General features: G+C 38.7%; 1 protein-coding gene across 1 annotated transcript; it reads right to left on the reverse strand.

Moving 5' to 3' along the window:
• Positions 1–1,557: 1,557 nt before the first annotated feature.
• TMED10 (transmembrane p24 trafficking protein 10) lies at positions 1,558–18,741 on the reverse strand. Its single transcript, XM_063290137.1, has 5 exons — positions 18,457–18,741; positions 14,587–14,707; positions 9,126–9,199; positions 5,817–5,943; positions 1,558–1,941 (listed from the first exon to the last, which is right to left on the reverse strand). Exons 1-5 carry the CDS (start codon positions 18,685–18,687, stop codon positions 1,820–1,822), a joined length of 675 nt encoding a protein of 224 aa, XP_063146207.1. The 5' UTR covers positions 18,688–18,741; the 3' UTR covers positions 1,558–1,819.
• Between the last annotated feature and the right edge of the window lie 4,217 nt (positions 18,742–22,958).

Raw genomic sequence — 22,958 nt, forward strand, 5'->3', positions numbered from 1 at the left:
ATGAAGGCAAAATTACTGCATATATGATGTCATCATGTCACCTACCAAAAGATGCCAATTCCTGATTTGCTAAGAAGTAATAAAAGAATGAATAAGAGGATACCACTTCCAAAAGAGTTCTTTTTAAAACGTTAAATTTCCTACTAAAATCTAAATAAGGCCCATCTGAGGTAAGTACTTCATCTTCAAAAGCATAATTTTCCATCACATCTCAGGTTGTAATTCCTTCCAAATATTTGCAGAGAGATCTCCAGAGAAAGTGTCTTCAGATCTGAACCTAAAATCTGTGAATGCTTGCAAGCAAAACTCACAACACAGGGAGGAACGGGTCCAAGAAGAATATTATTTAAAATACTAAGGCTTTTTCATATTAGTGTGATATCCTACATTTAATATAGTTTTCTTGAGAGGACTTTATTTTTGCACCATATTTTGAATACTTAAAAAACAAGTTATTTTTGCTTTGTTGTCAAGAAAGTGGGATTTTGGGAGAGGAGTGGTAAGGCGTCCTTCAGTTTCTAGAATCGAAACAGGGTAGGAGAAGCCTTTTTGTCAATTTATTTAGTAATTATATTTTCTAAACCAGGGGTGGGGTTTAGTAGTTAAGACTAGAAAAGGATGCTGTGACTTTTAGCCTAATAAGCTGCTGTCAGTTAATGAACTGAAATTTTTCTGCATAGGAACCAGAAACTGCATAGCATTTAGAAGCAGGTTCTTACCCCCACTCATTTTTTTAATGAACATGGTGTTGTGCTGGCCATATAGAATCAACAAGTGGGATTTAGAACTATCATGACAAAACATATTTTTGCCACTGTTCTAAGTCTTGAAACTTGTAAAGCTTAGGAAAAATGCAAACACTTTGAAAAAGAACTACAGATTATCTGTTTTACCTTATGCAAACTGATTGTTCTATACAGGATATCCCAATACATGGATGCAAGGCTATAAGCATCTAACTATAAGTGGATTTAAATCTGTCCAATGCAAGTCTGATACAGATCACGTAGTAGTTTTACTTTTATTTTTGACAGAAGACGTGCTGGATGTTGAAAGGAGGAAGTAAAGAAAAAAAAAGCATGCATTTCAAGTATATGTCAGGGAGAAGCTTATTATGATTAAATAAATGATCTCTTACAGTACTCAAGGTGCTTTTTCAAGAACTGTGTCACTTTAGCAGAAATTATGTCAGAGTATGGGATAGGAAACCTGAAGAGGCTATACCTCAAATCCTTCTTCTGCAATTTAAACAACACCACCATTTCTGTTATGTCCTTAGGAGTAACATAACAACATAAATATCAAATATTTTCACAGAAAGCTGTCACTGGTCACTCCCCCTTCTTCCTGAAATGTGGCTCCTGATCATTTGCAACCTCTGTTTCTGTGAAGGTCTGCTCCAAGTACATCTGAGCCATTTCCTCACCAAACTCCATGTAATCACAAGTAAGACTGGTTCAAATGTATCACATTCTGTGTATTGAAGTGGCAAAGATGAGCAGCTTAGTGACATGTAAGATAACTTCATTTAACTGTACATACAAAGAAAAAAAAAAGACAGGTCTGAGACGATTTTATTTAATTCCTGTCCAAAAATTCTCAAAATCGAAGTACTGCCCCTTCCAATTCTATCCAATAATAGTTCCAAGTTTCCTCCTCAGTTTCTGTGCCAACATTCCCTTCCCTCCATCCCTTTGGTGGGCAGCTGTAGAAAACGTTCATTTTTGCAGGTCAACTCCAAGATGGCTCTCAATCGCCATTGCTAGGTCTCTGTGTTCTTCCCTGGGGTGTCAAAACAAGGGAAAATTACCCCTCCCTGCTACTCAATCAATTTCTTAGCCTTGAAGAAACGCCGCAGGTAAAAGACTTGCCAAGTTGCCAGTCCAATGAGGCAGAACATTGAGAAAATGCTGAAGTACAGTACCCGAATGTTGGTAGACTCTGAAACAAAAAAGCCCATTGTTAAAAAAAAAGCCCAAGAAAATTTGAATCCCACAAACAGTCTACTATGTCTTCACTAGAAGCACTGATACAAAAATTATCACTAAAAAGCTGCTACAGTTGTTTGGGTTCAGTGGACACAATATAATTAAAAAAGGTTCTGTTTTCATTCAACAAAATACAATTCATAATCTTGGCTTTCATAGCAACTGCATTTGATAATGACACATGCATTGTTGATAAATTGTCCTCAAAATTATGCTTTGCTTATATCCATTGCCTCGCTGATCCTGTATCTCTTCTACTGAATCACACTCCTCTCTAGAAAGGGAAACAGTCTAAATTCTAGAATAAAGAATGAATTATAGAATCAGATATAAAGCATACTATAAATACAAAAGTCACTGCATATGTTTCATTATTTTTATTATTTTGATCACTCATTCCAAATACAGAATTTGACTGTTCTTAGAACTAGATATGAACACCCCTGACCGTGAGCGATATGGAACATTTTCCACTGAAAGTGGCAAAAGAAATAGGTTATACTGATACAGCAAAATAAGAGTGCATTATAACAGAACATGCAGAATGGAGATGTCTCTGTTCAGGTAATCTCAGGTACGTGATGGTGAGGGATTGTGAAGAGAAAATTTCTAAAAGCAGGATGGCTGTGGGTTTATCACTCTCCTCTATTAAGCACCTGCTGTTAAAAAACTGGTTGGTTCACAGAAAAATGTTACTTCAGAGGAGGAAACTGATCTGACATATATTATCGAGACCTGTGTGGTATAGATTTGACTCAACTCTGCCAACTTGTTTCTTAATGAGCAACAACCCAGGCTGGGGAATATGAGGAATCACTGGGGTCCATTGGAATAACTCATTATCAGAACATTTCTCCAAACTGGGGGAAGCTGATGACAATCTTTATCTGGTTTTGATTCAAAGAAACAGACTAAAGATTTTGCTGGTATAATATCCACTCTGCTTCCCTGACTCAGCTTGCAGAGACATTCACAGGTACAGTATAGTGCAGGAGAATTTCAGAATAGTGACCCAGAGGCACTTCAACATTCATGTTAAGGCTGCCCTAGTAGTGTCAGCCTAGGTTTTCATGGTCTCTGTTACAACCATGGGTCACTGGACTAACATATTAAGGTACTGCATACTCCAAACTCTTTTAACCTCAAGATATGAAGTGAATGGCTTGGAGCTTTGGAGTGGAAGGTATAATCAGGCCATCCTCTGGTAAATTTTGGTTTCAAAGCATAATTCCCTTTCTGCAGGAATTAGGGACACTTAATGGTACCCTGCTTGGAGAAAGGGATTCTTGAATGCTCAAATGGAATTTCCAGAAGCCAGAGTTTTTGAGCCTGCTGAGACTTTTAACTTACAGAATGCAGAAAGAGAATGGGCTACAGACATAGTAATCCATAAATTCCCTATTCAGTGCTGTAAAACTCAGACTTTTTAAAAGTTCCCTGGGGAACTCTGGGTGACAAAATGGGCTAGGAAATAACTCAGAGTGTAACACTCATCATGGGTCTGACTGGCAACATGTTAGTGCACATACTAGTGTCTACTTCGTGACAGTGAAGGCTGCAAAGAAGGCTTACTTTGGTGCAGTTATTTACTTATTTAATGTATTTCTATCCCACCACAATCCAAAAGACTCTCAGAAGCTTTATTTCATTTTCAAGTACCTGCTGAACAGAAATCTTTAACCCTCAAGCTTACAGGTAGTCCTCACTTAACCAAAGCAATTGGGACCAGAACTTCCATTGCTAAGTTATGTGATAGTAAAGCGTGATGTCATGTGACCACATTGCTTAGCAACAGTAATCCCAGCAGTTGCCACTGTTAAGCAAGAATCACGGATCCTTAACTAAGGACCTCTTATGACTGCGACTTACAACTTCCTGTTGGCTTCCAACAAGCAAAGTCAGTGGGGAAGCTGGTAAGAAGTCGCAAGTCCTGGATGGCTCGCAAGCAGGCCAGTGGGCAGGCAAGTGCTATGGAATGTAGCTGGACGGAGGGGTGGCTGCTGTGGCATGAGCATGGTCGGGCAAGGGGTGGCTGCTGTGGAGTGAGCACAGGAAGTGTAGGCATGTGCAATGGAGTATGGGGGTTGCTGTGGGCAAGAAAGTGCGGGGGGGGGGTGCTCCATACAGGAAGTGAGGGCATGTGCTACAGAGTGTTAGAGGGTGCTGTGGGCAGGTGCATGCTAATCAGTACAAGATCCCTGGGATCTCACGGGAGCAACTTACAGGAGCAACTTGCGACCTTTCCTTACAGCTTCCCCATTGACTTTGCTTGTGGGAAGCCAGCAGGGAAAGTTGCAAATGGTGATCACGTGACTGCAGGATTCTGCAACTGTCGTAAGCGCAAGTTAAACACCCAGATCACAATCATGTGACCGTGGGGGTGCTGGGACAGCTGGAACTTCGAGGACCAGTTGTAAGTACCACTCATTCAGTGTCATCTTAACTTAGAACAGTTCCTGGACAAGTGGTCGTGAACTAATGACTACCTGTACTTTTATGTACCCTGGAAATATCAATAATGAAGCCTTCAATGCTATGCTGTGACGAATTTGCAAGACACTTTGATGATAAAAAATTGTCCTCAAATAAACTTTTCTGGGTAGGAACAGGCCAACTACAGCTTATACTTAGATTTCTCTATCTCATTTTTCTGGGGCAACGCTTGAGACTGGTTCAGAAACTGCATTAGCACATAAAGGAATACAATCATGCAAATACTATAGGACCTCTACTAATGCAACTATGCTGGATGATGATAAACAAGCAAGCAAAACCGAATGCTTTGTTTTGATATATAAGGTCCCAAACAACTTGGGATTAGATAACAGACAGACCACCTTCACTAGTATAAATGTGGTCAAGCATTAAGTTCACCAAAGACAGAAGTCCTGCTGCATGTGCTAAAACTGATTTTGGGGTCCTGCAGTTACTATACTTGTGGGTGAGCCTTCTCTATGCTGATGTCTACATCCTGGAATGCTCTTCCCCACTCAAATTCATCAGGTGCCTACTATTACATCTTTTAGAGACCTCTTTGCCTAGTCCTTCCCTAGATGACTGTCAGGTGTTTATATTTTCCTTTTCCTCTTCACCTTTTTGATAGATAGATAGATATTTGTTTGTTTGTCAAATTTGTCACTGCCCATCTCCTCCAAGCGGAGGAACTCTGGGCGGTTTACAATATAAAACAATAAATACACAATAAAATTTCAATATAAAACAGATTATAAAACAATTTCACAGAGCTACCAAATATAATAAAATCCAGATGGCTATGGTCTCATTCAGTTGTTGTATAGGAGTGGCACTTCAAGGTACTAGCCAGCCCCAAGTACGACTATTCTCCTCCCTGCCCCAAGCCCAGTGGCAGAGCCAGGTCTTCAACTTCCTCTGGAAGGCTAGGAGCGATGGGACTAATCTCACCTCCAGGGGCAAGATGTTCCAGAGGGCGGGTGCTACTGCAGAGAAGGCACGCCTCCTGGACCCCGCCAGATGGAATTCTCTTATTGACGGGGTCCATAGCATGCCCTCTCTGCACGATCAAGTGGGACGGGCTGATGAAACAGGGAAGAGGCGGTCCCTTAGGTAACCCGGTCCCATGCCATGATATCTTTTGCTATTGTTTTAATTTATTGTTTTAATTTACCTTGTATTTCCAAACTTTTATTATAAACTTTGAAATGCAACTGTATGGGAAGTTATATAGATACATATTAAATAAAATAATACAGTAGTGGAATAATTACGTTTTGTTTAAAAAAATTAATTATTCATATTCTTTAGGCAGAGAGACATATCAATGATACTTGGAGATCCACAAGTACATACCATTAGTATCCCGCATCTCTTCTTCTCGCTTCTTCATGTATGCAAAGTCATTAACAATAGACTCTGAAAGATCCTCCAGTCGTCGCAGCTCCAGCTCCAAAGGCTTCAGCTTTTCCACTTTAGCAATCTGATAAAAGAAGAAATTATGTATCACTGATCCAAAAGGTACCAACCCATTCCCATTCAAATGTGGATCTCTGTCCTAACAGCCAGGAACCACGCTGAGACAAGGAATAGGTCTCTAGTGTTTTATTACTGCTACATAAACAGAAAATCCTAACAAACTGAAGCGTGGGAAAAACCCAGACATATAAACCCCAAAGGCTAAGGCGGGCCCGATCTGTGTCTCTTTGAATGGCTACCTAATTCCTCAGTACTACGCATGCGCTTTACAGCCTGGATGGGAGCCCCCTGCTCGCCATCCTTACTCATGACATCTCTATTAGAACATAGCTCACTATACCAACAAATAATACATGGTATACCATGCTTCTTATTAACATAATTTTTGGTAAGTACAGGTAGTCCTCACTTACCGACCACAATTGGGACTGGCAACTCCCATCACTAAGCGATGCAGTCATAAAGTAAAAAGTCATGTGACCACACTGAACTAATGACATCCATTTGTCAGTTCTGGCTGTGGTTGTTAAGCGCTTCACTGCAGGTCGTTAAGGGTGACATCACATGACCATGACTTGTGACTTCCTGCTGGCTTCCCCGTTGACTTTGCTTGTCGAAAGCTGGCTGCAAAGGTCGCAAATGACAATACATGGCCACAGGATGCTGTGACCATTGTAAATGCATGCCAGTTGCCAAGGGCCTGAATTGCAATCACATGACCATGAGGTCACTGCTATGGCCGCAACTTCAAGGACCAGTCATAGGTCTCCTTTTTCAGTGCTGTTGTAACTTCAAACAGTCGCTGAATGAGTGGTTGGTAAGTGAGGACTACCTGTCTGCAGCTCTTTCAGCAGGCTTCTAGGGCAATAAGGACAGCTGACAGAATTATTACATGTTTGTTTATGCATACGTGGTACAAACATTTCCTCCGCTATCTACTGAGTAGCAAATTAATTTCAGATTATTTTCCAGCATTTCTGAACTAATCCCATCTACGCCCCATCACTAATATGAAGATTTCTGATCTCAAAATGCAGTTGGGTTATTTTTTTTTAAACCTGAAACAGACAAAGCTGCCTTAATTGAAAGCAGACAATAGGTACATCTGGATCAGCACTGTTTACTCTGACCAGATATGACTCCACACATCCTGCTACTTGAGATTCTTTTAATGCCAGAAGCCCACAGCCAATACTCCCTCTTTTGCCACAATTAACAGTCCAATTCTGCTTGGCTGTGATCAGATTATAAAGAATCCACATAGAATGGGAAGGGCAGAATTTCAGGATCCCTAAAATCCCATTTCCTATCCTTCATCACCAGACACAAATGTTCATAGGCACAAAATTGGCACAAGTAGTAGCTCTAATATCTGGAAGTAATTCTATTGCTAAGCAACCAATTCTTGCCTGAAGCCAAAATCACTTTCTTTTTCCTATCTAATATAGTAGGCAACTCTGGCTGAATACTAGAGGACGGCAACCAATCGGAAAAGGTACAGCAAATCAACTGCTTGATGCTGAAAGTACAAAACATATTGACTACCCAATGTTTGTTTGGTGCAAACTAATTACAGTTTCCTTTTTTAACTAGAAGTGTAATATTTCATCAGTCAATTCCGATAGATGTAGACACCTTAATTTTTTGCCCATTCTGTGTGGCTAGCATGGCCCACTCTCCCTGCAGAGCTATCACCTTGCTGGAATCATGATGAATATGGGAGGTTGAAAACTCAGGATCACTCCACCTAGTAATACTTCACAGATGGTGACCTGGTCATGACAACTGCAATCTGCCAACATCAGGGATACTGCGTTATAGATGAAGATTAACAATAGCTCCAACCTTGAAAGGGGAGTAATCTTCTACTCATTTCCCTCAACTTCATGCATAAATAGCACTTCATGAGAAAGACAAGTATCTGTACTTTCCTCCTTTGTCAACTATTAAAAAAATAGTTCCAGCTGCCACAATTCCCATAATTTTCCTCCCTAACAGGAAGAACATTTGACTTCTTTCACTTACAAGCCAAAATTTTAATTTTTCTATCCTGACAACAGTTTAGTGAGCTCTGGTTTTTACCAAACATCTAAATAATTGTTAATAATGTTAAATAATTTTAAGGTACATTCATCTCTCAAATGGAAATGAAATCTCATATGACCAGAAATGTTACATGGGAGCAGTAGAAATGGCTTTAAGATTTTTAAGTTTAATTGCAAGAGGATTTTGACTGGAATCCTAAATATACTCCTACTGAACATTTTCTAAGAGTTACTTTGCAAGCAAGCATTGTTAACATAGCTGAGCATGGAACACGCAATAGTAGATTTAAACTACCATCAACAGTTTATTGGAAGACCACAAGAGGGCAATCAAACTTTGGTGATTGCAAATATTATAGCAGCTTTTTTACAGAATTTCACCTAAAGGAAGAAACAGGGCCTAGAAAGATATATTACCAGATTCTAGTACAGTTGTGACAGTTTCAAAACAACCCCTACATATAACAGTAGACTTTATATTAAGATGAAGGGAAAAAAAGAAAAATGTTCTGTTTTATAGAATATGATCAATGTTTAGTAGAAAATGTATAATGACTAAATAAACCTAGGAATCTCCATTCATGACATTTATAGGAACCACATGTTATGAAGCCAGCTGTAGGTATACTTTATCAAGAGCTTTCCTCCTTCTGAAAGCCTTGGGGAGAAACATTTATGAACTATCATAAACTGCAGAATTTAGGTCTAAATTGCAGAGCATTGTGCAACATTTACGTAAAAGTAAATCCTACTGAATTCAATAGGGTACTTCCTCTTAAATGTCTTTGGAGTAACAGCCTTAAATGGAATGTTTTGTGAAATAATACAGGAACTTCTTTTAAAGTAAGATTTAATGTAGCTTTCATTAATAACGTGTTCTTATAAAAATTTTACAGGAATGAACAAATGTTCTCTAAACAAGTCCAATTTAAAGAAAATGATCCAATTTCACCCATTTCAATGGCTTCAGCAAATTTTAAAAACTTCAATAGGTACAAGCAATAGCCAGTGAAGTTAGATAGTGGGCACAGCATAAAAATGGTGTGAAAACAGCATCACACTTTAAGCCTAAGGACATAAACAGCATCACATGAGTGCTAGAAAAAAAGCAGAGACAAAAGCAGCAAAAGCAGAGATATACCTCCTCATAGTTTTTTGCTTCCACTCCGTGCTTCATGTTCAAGGTCACAAGCTGGTCTGGCATCCGCCCTGTTCCTGGAAGTGCAATGAAAGGATTCATTGTATGCAGTACTTTGGCTGCCAGGAAATTCCCAGCCCTGCTCCCCATTATAGAGGGATTTATAGCTCTCCATTCATAAGCCTCTGAACAGCTAAAGAGGGAGTCAAATTATTACTATAATCACAGAAAAATCTACAGATAGCACTGGCTGAAGGAAGAACTCCCAAAAGTAATAAGAAGCTGTTACAACTATGCATGTGGAGAATGCAGGACACAAGGCACTCCGATTTCCTGGTCTTCAGTCCACCCACAAGCAGTAAGAAAATATACAAGTACCATTTAATAATGCCAGATTAGCTAGCTGGAACTAAAAGGCCAATTCTATCCAAATGGAAAAAGTAGAAAGCCAAATGGTATATTAAATGGAACAGATGAAATTACTGACTTTGAAAAGCAGACCACCTAGCCAACTTCTAAACCATCTGGGAAATTGCTAAAAATACTAGCTTGTTCTCTCTTCTTTCCTCCTTTTTCCCAATTCAAGCTTTACCATTAGCTCCATCCTAAAGAAACTATAAGCGACTGGACTGGCAAAGAGAGCTTTGTCATTAATCCTCAATGAATGTTGCTAATAAATTACATGCAAATGTATGCTCATAGGTACAAAAAAAACCCAGCTTACCTTCAGCTCAACTCCAGGCATATTTTTGTGCCCATGTATAAAAATCACATCCTTAATCTTTTACCTTTTATATACAAAGCTTTCTTGTTGTACACAATGCAAGTAACTGTTCAATCTCCAAAAGACTCCAAGTATCACTGATTTATCTGCACAAATGAAGCCTTATACTAATCATTTACCTATCCTAAAGCAGTGGTATGATTGCTTTTCTGATAATGAAAGGAACTGACACCTCTCTTAAGAAATCCAATGGAAAAATGTTTTTTTGCACAGTTTAATTCTACATAAAAGTGTTTGGTTATGATAATTCATATTCTGAGTTGTGGAAAAAGGGGAAAAGATGGAAGATCTGCCTTCCATTGAAATCTCTGTTCAACAATACCTTGAATGTAAATTACAGCATATTACCAAAGTCTCATAGAATTTAACATGGTTCATTTTCATTCATGCAGACATCTACCTAGAAGAAACACCTTCTGAGAAAAAAAAATGCTCTAGTTCCAAACATGAATAGGATAGGGCTACATACATCAGATGAGATAACACCTTATTTTAGTCTGAAGAGATTTTTTTTGCTTTTCCTCTTTCATTCTGGGGGGAAGAAAAGATAATTTCTACTTTAAGATAACTTTAGGTAACATTTTCCCATATTCCCTGATTCCAAATCACCTGTTTTTTTAATATCCATTATTTCTAAGAACATGAGTTTAGGTTTTAAGTGGGAAATCTGAAAAATGCAATTTGAAGCCTGATGTATTATGGCAAGGAGCAGGCAAGCAGAGCTATAAGCAGACACAGCTGCATATACATCTGGGGGATCCACAAAGTTAGCTGCTATGGGTTCAGTGGAGGAAGCAAGGAAATTTTACCCCTCTGGCCTGCTTCTTTTGCTTATAATAAATTCTGAGAGTTTTATATGATATAGTTGTTTCGCAGAATGCCAACATTTCTGTCTTAAGATGGAAAAAATATTGTTCTATTTCACAAATAGATGGCAGCACAACACAGTAAGAAATATTTCGTATGGAGAAGAGAACAAAATGCCTTCCTTCAGTTGATGGAACGGTACTGCTGCTAATAATAACAATTTCTAATATACCAAAATGTAGCTTTTGGAATACTAGAGGATAAAAAAAAGAGCCTGCAATCTCTATCTCACAATTGCTACTTGTTCCTATGAAAATGAATTCCAATTACAGCCATGTAATCTATTTGGACATACCCATTTAAGAAACAAGTCTTAAAGCTGCATTCATATCTGTAGTCAATAAACATGACTGAAATCAGCAAGGTTTCCTTTTGAATTAATATACAAAGAATTGCATTGCATACACTTAAACTCCAGAAATTTTAGCAACCTTTGGGTCCTTAGGTTACAACAGTAGAAATTCACAAGAACAGAGTCTGGGAACTACTAGGACAAATAGATAAAAACAGTAGGATCTATCAGGATAATAAATACCTATGGTACTTTCAACATGTTATGGATAAATACAAAAACACTTAAAAATTGTGTGAAAAAAATATTCCGATGGACTTCAAAAAATAGAAATCCACACTGTTGATGAGAAAAGTTTCTAAAATATCCTTTCCAAATCATTTTATGATTCTATGTTGCTATCTTTATTTAGGTCAGAAAAATGGTATTCAAAATAAAAGTACAAATAAGGACGTATAGTATGTTTGATGGGTAAAATTACAACATAAGCAGATGATTCTTTCCACTTTAAGCAAACCAGAATATCCAATAACTTGTTTTGACAAGTTTTTTGCCATCACAGAAAAGAACTACCGGAAGACAGGATTCATGTCAAAAATAGTTTGCAAAATATTTTTTCCACAAATCCTTTCTTAATCTGTATGGAATTAATGAGTCCTATAGAAATCAAAATGGGATCAGTGCATCATTAACTGGTAGACCATGGGTAGAATTAACTGCCACATTATTCCCCTGTAAATCGCAGGAGGATTAAGAGCATTTTCAAGTCTCAGCAAATACACTAACCATAGTACAGATGTTGCTTTCAAAATGCACATATAACACTTTCAGGTACAGTATACAACTGAACTACTTTCAGTGCCACTCTAATCCACCTTCTCCTCAGTTGGCACCAGATGTACAGGAGCACTGAATGCTGTTGGGACTCCTGTGCTTTTCTTCACATAGCCTTTCTATAGGCAAAGATTGGGAAGAAGTGAATGTTAGGTGACCTTTCCTAAAAGCATACTGAGTACCTAGAGCAGGGTTTCTCAACCTTAGCTACTTTAAGATGTGTAGACTTCAACTCCCAGAATTCCCTAGCCAGCAAGCTTGCTGGCTGGGGAATTCTGGAAGTCAAAGTTCATACATCTTAAAGTAGCTAAGGTTGAGAAACCCTGACCTAGAGTGTGCAGTACTTAAGAATGAGGTCTTAATTTCCTTTCCCCTTCCATCTTTTCATCAGGGGCTTTCTCTGTATCTATCATGGGCTGCAGCTCCAGAACCCTGGAAGCCAGAGAAAAGACAGTCCTCCTCACTGGCTCTAGATCCAGGGGGAAGAATCTCTCTGAAACCTTTCAGCAAAGTATTAACAGAAAAACAAGATTAAAGTGTGAACAACAACAACAACAAAAGTCTCAGATCTGAACAATGACTGAATCTTTATATAAGGGTTATTTTTAAAGGCAACCTGGCCTGAGGGACACAGGAATGCATTTAAGACTAATTAATCAAAATTGATCTGATAAATGTGATTTGTACATATGTCACTCCTCTCAAACTTCAGCATATGGTAGACGTATGAGGAAAACCTGCAAAGATAGGAGTGACTTTGCAGCCTAAACAGCATAGTAAATGACGCAAGAAAAAATATTGTGTTAGCAATTCTGCACTTACTGTGAGATCCCCTATAAGTCTTGCAAGCCATCTCTTCCCTCTATGGGATATTTCTGAAAAAAAAAAGTGCCTTTCACTTCCTCTTCCCCATTTTTGTGGCTACAAGCTTGAGAAATCCCAATTGCTCAAACTCCACCTGGCTCAACGGCCCAAATAACTGTTGTCTTAGTTCTGGCTTCCCCAGGCAGATATAACCATACTACTGCTACAATTGCCAAAGGATGTTCATCTACTTTACAAATAGCACATATAAAACTACTGACATTCCTAATAATCTATAATGCTCAGATTGTAACAAATATCTGTTTAGTGGTATTTCCTTTCATATAGACTACTGTGTTGATACAGAATTTGATATTAAGACTGTCAAGTATGAAGTTCTAAAAAAAGAAAGTTTTTGTAGGGTGCAGACAATTCAGTAAATCCTTCAAAAGGCAGAAATACGTAAGCAAGAATTCTGATAAAATCTCAGAGCTTCCCTCAGTTCTGAGTGCACAACAGTATTTATGAGCTTATAATACAGTATAGGAAACACAATACTTAGAAAGTTCATCTAAGGCAGTGAGTACAAGAAGTTTCTTCAAGCCTCAAGCAAACCTTCAAGTGCTATCTATCTCTGATCAGAAGCAGTATGAAAAGACATAGAGGACTATGCAGTACCTCTGCTGAGCTCTGATCCTGTCATTTGACAGAAAGATGGACAAATATATCACTTCTCAAGGAACCTTTAGCTCTAAGACTTGTTGGGCAACTGTCCACCAGATCTGAGTACACAACCAATGCCTTGTACACTTCTTTTTTCCATATATAAGACAAAGCAAAGCACCAATGCAATGGATTCTCAACCTTTACAACCACACGTCATGTATATATCAATAAAAGGTCTTCCTGCCCAGCTCAAAGATAATAGCAGATGTCCAACAAATAGATCAAATTCCATCCCCAAGGATTATAAAATGCTCTAGTGTTCAAGTATCACCAAATTTGGTCTAATATCAAATGGAGTTCCTACAAAGCAAAGAAGGAAAAGATAAAGTGCAGGTAGAATCTTTCAACAGCTCTTATGTGAAGAAGTATGTGAGGCAAGACTAGAGGAGAAAAGATATAATATCTACTTCAGGAAGAAATCAGAAAAGCAAGCAAATTTATTTATTTATTGAATTTATATAGCTACCCATCTCGCTTGCATGTGACTCTAAGCAGCATACAAAATTAAAACAAAAGCTAAACATTCAATATAATTTATCCATTAAAACAGTTAAATACAAATAAAATCAATGCCCTCTCTGTTTTCTCCTGCATTTTCTGGCTAGAAATGTTAAAAAATTATTGGTTATGCTCATATTTTGTGAATTTTGAATGTGAGTATTTTTTTCAATGATTGGGTTAAGCTAATTTTTTATTGAATAAATCACTTGGTTCACACAACATACTAACACAAACTGCGGGCTACAAATAACAAAGGCATTTCACAATACATTAAATGTAAAACAAACTACGTATTATAGTTTAGCACAATCTACAAACCAGTCCAAGCAGCTGAATGAGATTTTCTCTATTGCATACTTTTTTTGTAACACTGTTCTTGTATTTCATATTGTAAATTGTTTTTCTATCCAGGCAATTATAATTGCACTATTGGTCAAGTGCAAGCATTTCTGGGAAGGAATGCAGAAACTAATCTTCATCAGTAATTTTAGAAGCTTGTGATTAAGTATTCTTATGTACTTCATTCCAAAAGATCCAAAACATTTGGCAAAGCAGATACTCTTGCTTCATACCCAAAGTTATCCTTTTAATGAACTCTACAAAGAACGTAAAGAGGAGCTTGTCAAGAGCATCTCAAGAGAGTTCTTCACACTTACCCACAGGGAGTTTGCTTTCAAAGCAAGCCTCAAACATGTCATAGTCCTCTGTGGTGAAAGCAAATTTGCCCTTAACAGCATCCTCCTTGATATAAAGAATGTGTCCAGCTGTATCAGTAATCTGCAAGAAAAATTAAGAACAATAGAAGGAAGCAAGTTAATAGCTAAATATTGGGAGGAGGGGAGAATCTTTCAAGATGCAGTCATTCTTTCTAGATGAAGATTTTAGTTTTAATTTCTGAGGAACTGTGATAGTCAAAAAAACCCTGTGTAACTATCCGCTATCATCTTAAAGGGTTTACATTAGTGTAACAGTATTCACTAAGCAAAAAGCAGTTTCTCAAAAGAGTGTGATGGGAGAGCTCATTCATTTCATTTAAAGTAGATTATCAGCAGCTCTGGGAAAGGCAAATGGTATCTTATACTTAGACAACTGCACTAAATTAACTTGGACAAACTATATGTGTGCTTTTCCCCACTGCCAAAATAGCAATACATCAAATAAGATTAAAGTATTCTTAAAACATGTTAAAATATATTTAAAGTCTGATTTTGTGCAGTAAAAGGTTATAAGAATTTTCAGATATGGTTCTTCTAGTACAAAATAGAATCACGCATGATGTTCTGAACCAGATCTTCCTAATGCCTGGCTGCATCTACAATTCTATTAATCTGGCAGCAGATGACAACTGCCTATATACCACTAGGCATATTGCTTATCAAACTATGGGCAAACTGCTTAAAAGTCAACCCACACAACTGTGGGGGAACAACCAGCCTGAAAGATGTTCCACAAATGCTTGTGCAGTAACCGCATCAGCTCCACCCCCTCCATCCACAAACATAGTGTCAGCCTGAACAATAAGTGCCCACACAAGATTGGGACAAAGTGGGATGACAGCTAAAGAACCCCCTCTAAGCAGCCAACAGTTACATTGGATAAACTCCTCCAGAATCAAAAGCATAACTGTTAGTCTTGAGATGGCTTGATAAATAAGTAAACATAGCAATGAATTAATCCAAACAAAAATAACATAATGAAAAAGAATTATAGTAGTTAAAAACTTTCCTGCTCCATACACATGTTCTTTTATACAAAACTGTTCACTGTGCAGTCTGGAATTTATTATGTGATCACTAGTAACTGGAAAACTCAGCAATGACTATTAAACTGTTTATGTAACCAGCTGCTCCAAAGCTTTAAAAAAAACCCTACTCTGGATGAATAAACACCCTATATTCTCTGAAGCTATCTGGTGAACCACCAAAATTGGGAAATAAAAACAAATTGGTGGTGCACAGAATCCCAGTGCACTATTGCAATCTTCTGGAAAAAGAAAATCCCTAAAGCAGGACTTCAAACAAAGCTAAAACGTATTTGACTAGTATGCTAAACATTTGGATAGGAGATAAACTATTGCTTTTTTTTTTTTAATCCATTCAATCGTGTCCAATTCTTGGAGACTACCTGGACAAATCCCTGCAGTTTTCTTGGCAAGGTTTTTCAGAAGTGGTTTGCCATTGCCTCCTTCCTAGGGCTAAGAGAAAATGACTGGCCGAAGGTCACCCTATAAACTATAATAACTATTGCTACAACAACAGAAATTTACACTTTCTGAGAACTTATGGCCATAGGCTCTCTCAGTAATGTTAGACAAAAGGAAGTGTGTTACACATGGATCTCTTAGAACTACCAAAAATGTTCACTGCCTTGTTGTCTTAGATATGGTTAGAATGTTTTAATATATTTTATTTTCAAGCATCTTTATAATTTATACATCATCATTTGAACATATTCAAAATAATAAGCATCTGTGTAACTCTGTCAAAGCAAAAATTAAATTGTGCCAATATTCATCCAGTCTGAATCATCTGATGATTTGGAAAGCAATTCCGAATAAACTATGTAAAAAGAAGATATGATATGCTTCTCAAAGTTAAGCATAATGTACCTTGTTTAAGAGAGAAACAGAAGTACCTCAGATTAGCACACTAAATGCTAAATTATAAAAACAGCTGGCTGCCTCAACTGCAAAAAATTCTGATAGAATAGAACACCGGGTTTATTTTGGATACGGAAGAAAGAAGATGAAGACTCCAAGTCATGCTTGACTCCTGGTGGTTACACAGATATGTCAATTCAATTTTCTTGGCAACAATATATAAATCGTTTGCCAGTGCCTTCCCTCAGTGTTTGTTTTAAAACTTCCAAGCCCTGAAATTCCTAGTCTGACCCTACTAGCCTTGTTAAAGATCAGCCAAGGTCAGATACCTGGATAAGGAATGCTTTGGTTCAAATCTCTCTTTTACTCAAAAGGAAAATTGGATATCATGTTTCACCTTGACTCTCTTTATTCAATTATTGTGAGAACGAGTCAAAAAATAGCCAGCACACTGGTGTAAGTCTGCAAAAAATAATTATAGGCACATTATGTTTTCTACATGATGGCCAGTGCTCCCTTGTTTTCTCTTTATCCATTTCACTTCTCTTCAACAAAATACCTAAACAAGGAATTAGTCATATCACAGGAGCCATACTGCTTTTGAATACAACTATGCCATTTTTTTAGTGTTGCACATACAGTTAGGTGAGGGGGTTTGGTTTTGTCATCTGACATCTCAGATTATGCATTTCACAGTTCTATATACATAGTGAAAATTTCATCCCATCCTGCCTCTTACCTCCACTATTTAGCCTCACTAGTGCTCACTTAGAGTCTATCCATACACAAGCTTCCAAGCCATAGAACAACTTCGACTTCATCTACACAGTTCCACTTAGTTCAAAAGCATTTATAAGGATGATTCAAAATATAGTTGTACAAATATTTCCCTTTGCATTTAGTAGTCATAATGTGAGATAGCCAAAGATCCCAGCAAGTCTTCATGAATGCATTTTCAAATACTGAGAGAACTATGCTTGGAGAAGGAACAGCATGCTCATAATGAAAATAACAGACTCAACCAAATTTGCTCCAATTTACCTAGCACTATGGCTTTTTTCTGTAATATGGAATCCATAAAGTAGGGATTACCCCCAAACAGCCCTACCACTTTTGGTAAGAACACCAAATTCTTTGAAGCAAGCTTTTATATACAATATTGGAATTTCTTAACGCTTTGGAATTTTCAGAGCATGGGCTTAGTCTTGGCTTCATCGCATCTCACTGCAGTCAATTTAAGACTACAAACTTCTGCATTCAACAGCCTCTTCTCTTTATAGAGTTAAAAAAATATTCATCCTTTTGCTATTTGGGCTACACTTCCTATTGCCATATTATTCTAAGAACCCAAAGAATAATTCCTTATAGTACTGTGTGTTGGACAATTACAGCATGGTTAAAACTCCAAAACAGTGGGATGGTTGAGACACAGGGAAAAGCTTAGCTATAAAATCAGGAATGAACAAGTTGTAAGTATGTGAAAAGAAGATTCAGGGAGGGAACTGAAACAGAGGACAGCCTTTTTTACATCCCGCGCTACTGAGAGCAAAGGAATTCTTGTGAGGGCCTGGAGCCACTATGGGCAGTGTTTTTCCCAGTGAGCGCACAAAACTGGCCTATTTCCTCCTTCCGTATTCAGCCTTTTCAGGACACACAGAGTACGCTGACGTGTCCCAAGACGCGGAAGGGAACGGGAATACAAGCGCGTGGCCGGCAACACGCTGGACCAAGGAGTCCCACGCGCTGCCTGCAAACAGAGCCTCACGCCCTGACCGTGGGGAGGTGCCAAGTACCACGCAGAGAAGGAAAGTATCACATTAGGGCCGGTCTTGCAGCGTTTCTAAAGACAGAGGACGCCCTGCCCGATCAACCCCCGCTCGCTCCCGCCCAACTGCCCCCCGCTCGCTCTCTCGCCCGGCTGCTGCACCTTGAGGTTTGCGGACGGGCCGCTAGACGAGCCCGGCGGGGGAACCACCTCGTACTCGCCGGTGACCAGCTTGTCGCGGTGAATCTCTTCCCGCAGGCATTTGCGGGCCTTGCCCGGCAACTGGAAGGAGATGGGCTGTGCGGGCCCCGGCAGCAAGAGGAGCGTAAGCAGGGACGTCAGGAAAGCCGGCCTGGGCTGGAGGCGGCCACGGACCGGTGAAAGCAACAGCATGGCGGCAAATCCCACCGACACAAGGCCGGACTTTCTGCCTCCGCCTCCGGCACGTGACCGCCGTCGCTCGTTGCATGACGGGAGGTGGGAAGCCTCGGGGCAGTCACCGAGATCAATTGTGCTAGAAGCGCCAAGGAAAAGTTCAGCGGGTTGGGGGAAGTAGAGGTCGAGGGCGTCATTCGACGCCGGTGTGTCCGCGCAGTCCCCGAGAGTGAGAGTTGAACTCGATTAGGCGGAGTCTGCAGCTTTTTATTAGCAAATAAAGTCCGATTCATGATCGAGAGAAATCCTCTATGCTGTCTAGTGCCGCGGTAGTCACTGTCCCAACCCCGTTCCGACTACTTTAAAAAATAGAACCGAATAAAAAATCCACAGCATGACGGCAAGAGGCAGTGCTCTTGATTAATACCCGTCTCAATGAACTTGCACTCAGGAGTGCTCCCACTGATTTCTGATTTGACCCTTGTCCATATTTTATGGTTTTCTCTGAAATCCTCTTGATTTTATTTTAGTAGCTATTTAAAACAAAATCAAGAAAAACGAAATAAGAGAAACAAAAAGAATAGAAATTTACAAGCATTGTAAGACTAAAAATTTTAAAGCATTAAATCAGTGCTGCACATTAAAGTATTATGTATCAGTTTAGAACTTCATTAAAGTCAATATGGAATAGTTCACAATCACCAGTATAATATTTGTTATAAATCAAAATGAGAAATTACAAAAATACCAGTCTAATCTAAGATTTTATCATTTTTTCAGCAAAAACTTAGATATTAGTTGTAAAAAATTCTGAAGCCCTCTCATTTTGAAAAAGTGGTTTCCTGTTTTTCCATATCAACTTGTATTGACCATCCCATTTGTTGAACTCTACAAATACTGAGGGGTAAAGAGTTCCACAAAGTAAAAATAAGCCTTTTCTTGTGAGTTTTGAGGGTTTTATATAGTTTTCATAATTTGTACTGACCCCTTTGGACTAATGTTTTCAACGTATACCTTGATCTTGGTTTTATATTGATTTATTGTATTTTGTTTCTAATTATTTGTGTTAACTGCTTTGCTTTTTGAGGGAAAAAATTAAAATATTTGAAATAAAAAGACATCGAAATATTAATAATTCAAAATAAAAAAGAGGTTTGATAAGAAATGTATGTGTAAGGAACAACTGAATTCTTGAACTACACTAAAGCCAGTATATGGACTGCCTGAGTCTGTAGACTACATATGTGGCTTGAGTTTCTGCACAATTCCTTGTTATAAAAGTTTGGTCTAGTGGTTAAGGTGCTGGGCTAGAATCCAGGAAGCTGTGAGTTCTAATCCCATTTTAGGCATGAAAGCCATCTGGGTGACCTTGGGCCAGTTATTCTCTCTCACCCCAATTCACCTCACAGGGTGGTTGTTGTGGGGAAAATAGGAGGAGGAGGAAGGAGTTATTAGGTATGTTCTCCACCTTGAGTTATTTATAAAAATAATAAAGGCAGAATAAAAAACAAACAAACAAACAAACAGTGAATCTAAATACTTAAACAACCCATCTATTCAAGGTAGTGGGGGATTCACGTTTGGTGCTAAGTGATAGTTTGTTTAACTATACTTCGTTAAATAAACTACAGTTGGCTGGGCCCACATAATTTGCTAACTCATGATTCTAAACTACAATAGCTTATCTAAACCAAAATCAAACTACATTAATTCTAACAAGTACAACATGAGAACCTTGCCTACAACCTGGCTTGCACAATATGCAAAAGCATACTGTAGTTTTGTTAGGCTCAGGATGTTATGCAAGCCCAGACCATATGTTAATTATGGTTAGTCAAAATTTGAGTCACAGTTTGCCATCTCTTTCATTGCCTAAACCATTATGCTGTATATCACCCAAATCCAGGCAGATGGGTTGACCTATGGCTATCTCTTTCTTCTATTATTTAACTCCCCCCAATGTGCAGAGGGTCTAAGAGAAATACCATGGGAGCAGGGGGTACCTCCATCTTCCCACATCTGATGGTTGTGTAATGGTTGCACATCTGATCAGTATACCACAGGTTTATGGGTGGTTTTGCCAAAACATGTAAATTTAAAAACTAAGTGTCACCAGGCTGGCCATCTTAAAGGTGGCTGGAATACCAAGCCACAGAAAATATGACTAGCTAACCATGGGTTACCCTAAAGCAAGCAAAGCATATTGTGCAAATATGCCCTATATATAAGTGTAGTTTTTGGTTACAGCACAGGATATATCATCCTAATGGTAGGGCTGAGCTTCTGTTTCTCAGAAGTCCTCTGAGTTTTATATACCCTGGCCCTGCTTTCTGATTTAGTGAAGCTGCTTGCCAGTTATTGCTGGTGCCACCTTTCTTTTGGAAGATGCCTTTGCCTGCTGTCCTCCCCCCAACCCCAGCATGTGAGAGAAGCATGACCCGCACAGCCAGTGGCAACTACAGAGGAAAAAAGGATGATAAAAATGGAATCAATTCTACAGTGCCATTTCCTAGGCCTGAAATGTGAAGCATTTGACTAAGGAAATCAGCCCCCACCCCCGCTCCTTTGGAGATAGATCAGTCTCACACACAATAAGTAAAATGTCTTTATTTAAAACAAATAATGTAAAAATTCATTTTGTTGGTTTAGGTAGTCACATGCAATATATTCAGCGGCAAAGGAGATAAAAATAGAGGGCTGCTCAAAACACAGTAAGCAATTTGAAAAGGATTTCCCAAAAGAAGAAGATAGATGAGACTTTAAGCTTGGGACAAATTGATGGGTCTGCTGCTCATAGATCCCAAGAGGCATCAAACATACAACTGGGCTTAGAGATACAATAAACATCTGAGATAATGGAGATCTTAGCACCACACAGAAAAGAAATAAAAATTAAAGTTATGCAGTATAAATTTGTTGGATGCTTTTTCTTATCCTTCCTGAGGTTATTGTTGCTTGAAACAGATTTCCTTCAGCCTCAGTTATTCCTGGATCCCTCCTCCAGATGAATCGTGAAGATTCCAGTCAGATAATTTCTGAGGTTTCCCAACATCTTTTTAGTTTCAAAAGACAAAGGACTTCTATATCCATCTGAAAGGGAGAGGTTTGGGGTAATCTACTTACATAAGAGACCCAGAGCATCTATCTGTCTCTCTGAATTATATGAATTCAGAATTTCTGAAGTTTGTGTGGCACGTAGCTGACTTTCTGAAATCCTATGAAGGCTGGCATAAAAAAATCATTCTTAGTTTGAAATACTTTTTTAAACTGCTACAATTTTAGTGTACAATCAATTAAAAGTATATTAATTCTACAAAGTGTATGCATGAACAAACAGTAGAGTTACAGTACTGTATGTATGTAATCAGAACTCACCTTTGAAGCTTCTATTGGAGCCAAATTCATTGCAAACAAATAAGTTATTATTCACCTTAAAATTACCTTGCTTATTGTACCATTTGTATGTGACACCAGAGAAATTATCTAAGATGTATACAGGTACTTCAAGTTAATGTTGGAAATGTGAAAAACATGAAGGGACATTTTACCATGCATGGTGGACTTGTAAAAAAGCTATATATATAGGGGTGGCAGGAACTAGAGAAGATGTGGAAAGTGAAGGCCAAAGTGGTTCCTGTGGTGGTAGAGGAATCTGGGGCTGTGACCCCCAAGCTGGGAGAGTGGCTCCAACAAATCCCAGGAGCATCATCAGAGCTCTCTGTCCAGAAGAGTGCAGTGCTAGGAACAGCTAAGATACTGCGCAGAACCTTCAAACTCCCAGGCTTCTGGTAGAGGACCCAAGGTTGAGGAAGACACATACCACCCATAGGAGTGAGAAGGGTATTTTTTTTTAGGGGTGGTGATAGATGTAGCGGTGCCAAGTGACAGCAACATCAGGAAGAAGGAGTATGAGAAGCTAGAGAAGTACCAGGGCCTGAAGGAGGAATTGGAGAGGATGTGGAAAGTAAAGGTTAAAATGGTCCCAGTGGTGGTGGGAACACTTGGGGCTGTGACTCCCAAGCTGGGAGAGTGGCTCCAACAGATCCCAGGAACAACCTCAGAGCTCTCTGTCCAGAAGAGTGCAGTGCTAAGAACAGCTAAGAGACTGCACAGAACCCTCAAATTTCCAGGCCTCTGGTAGAGGACCCGAGGTTGAGAATGACGCATAGCACCCATAGGGGTGAGAAGGGAATTTTTTTTATTGATATTGATATTTGGATACAAATACATATGTTGATACAAAGAATTTTAAAGATAAATATTGAGATGAAACCAGAACTTTTCTTATT

The sequence above is a fragment of the Candoia aspera genome, chromosome 1 (assembly GCF_035149785.1).
Source record: "Candoia aspera isolate rCanAsp1 chromosome 1, rCanAsp1.hap2, whole genome shotgun sequence".
NCBI classification, from domain to species: domain Eukaryota; kingdom Metazoa; phylum Chordata; class Lepidosauria; order Squamata; family Boidae; genus Candoia; species Candoia aspera.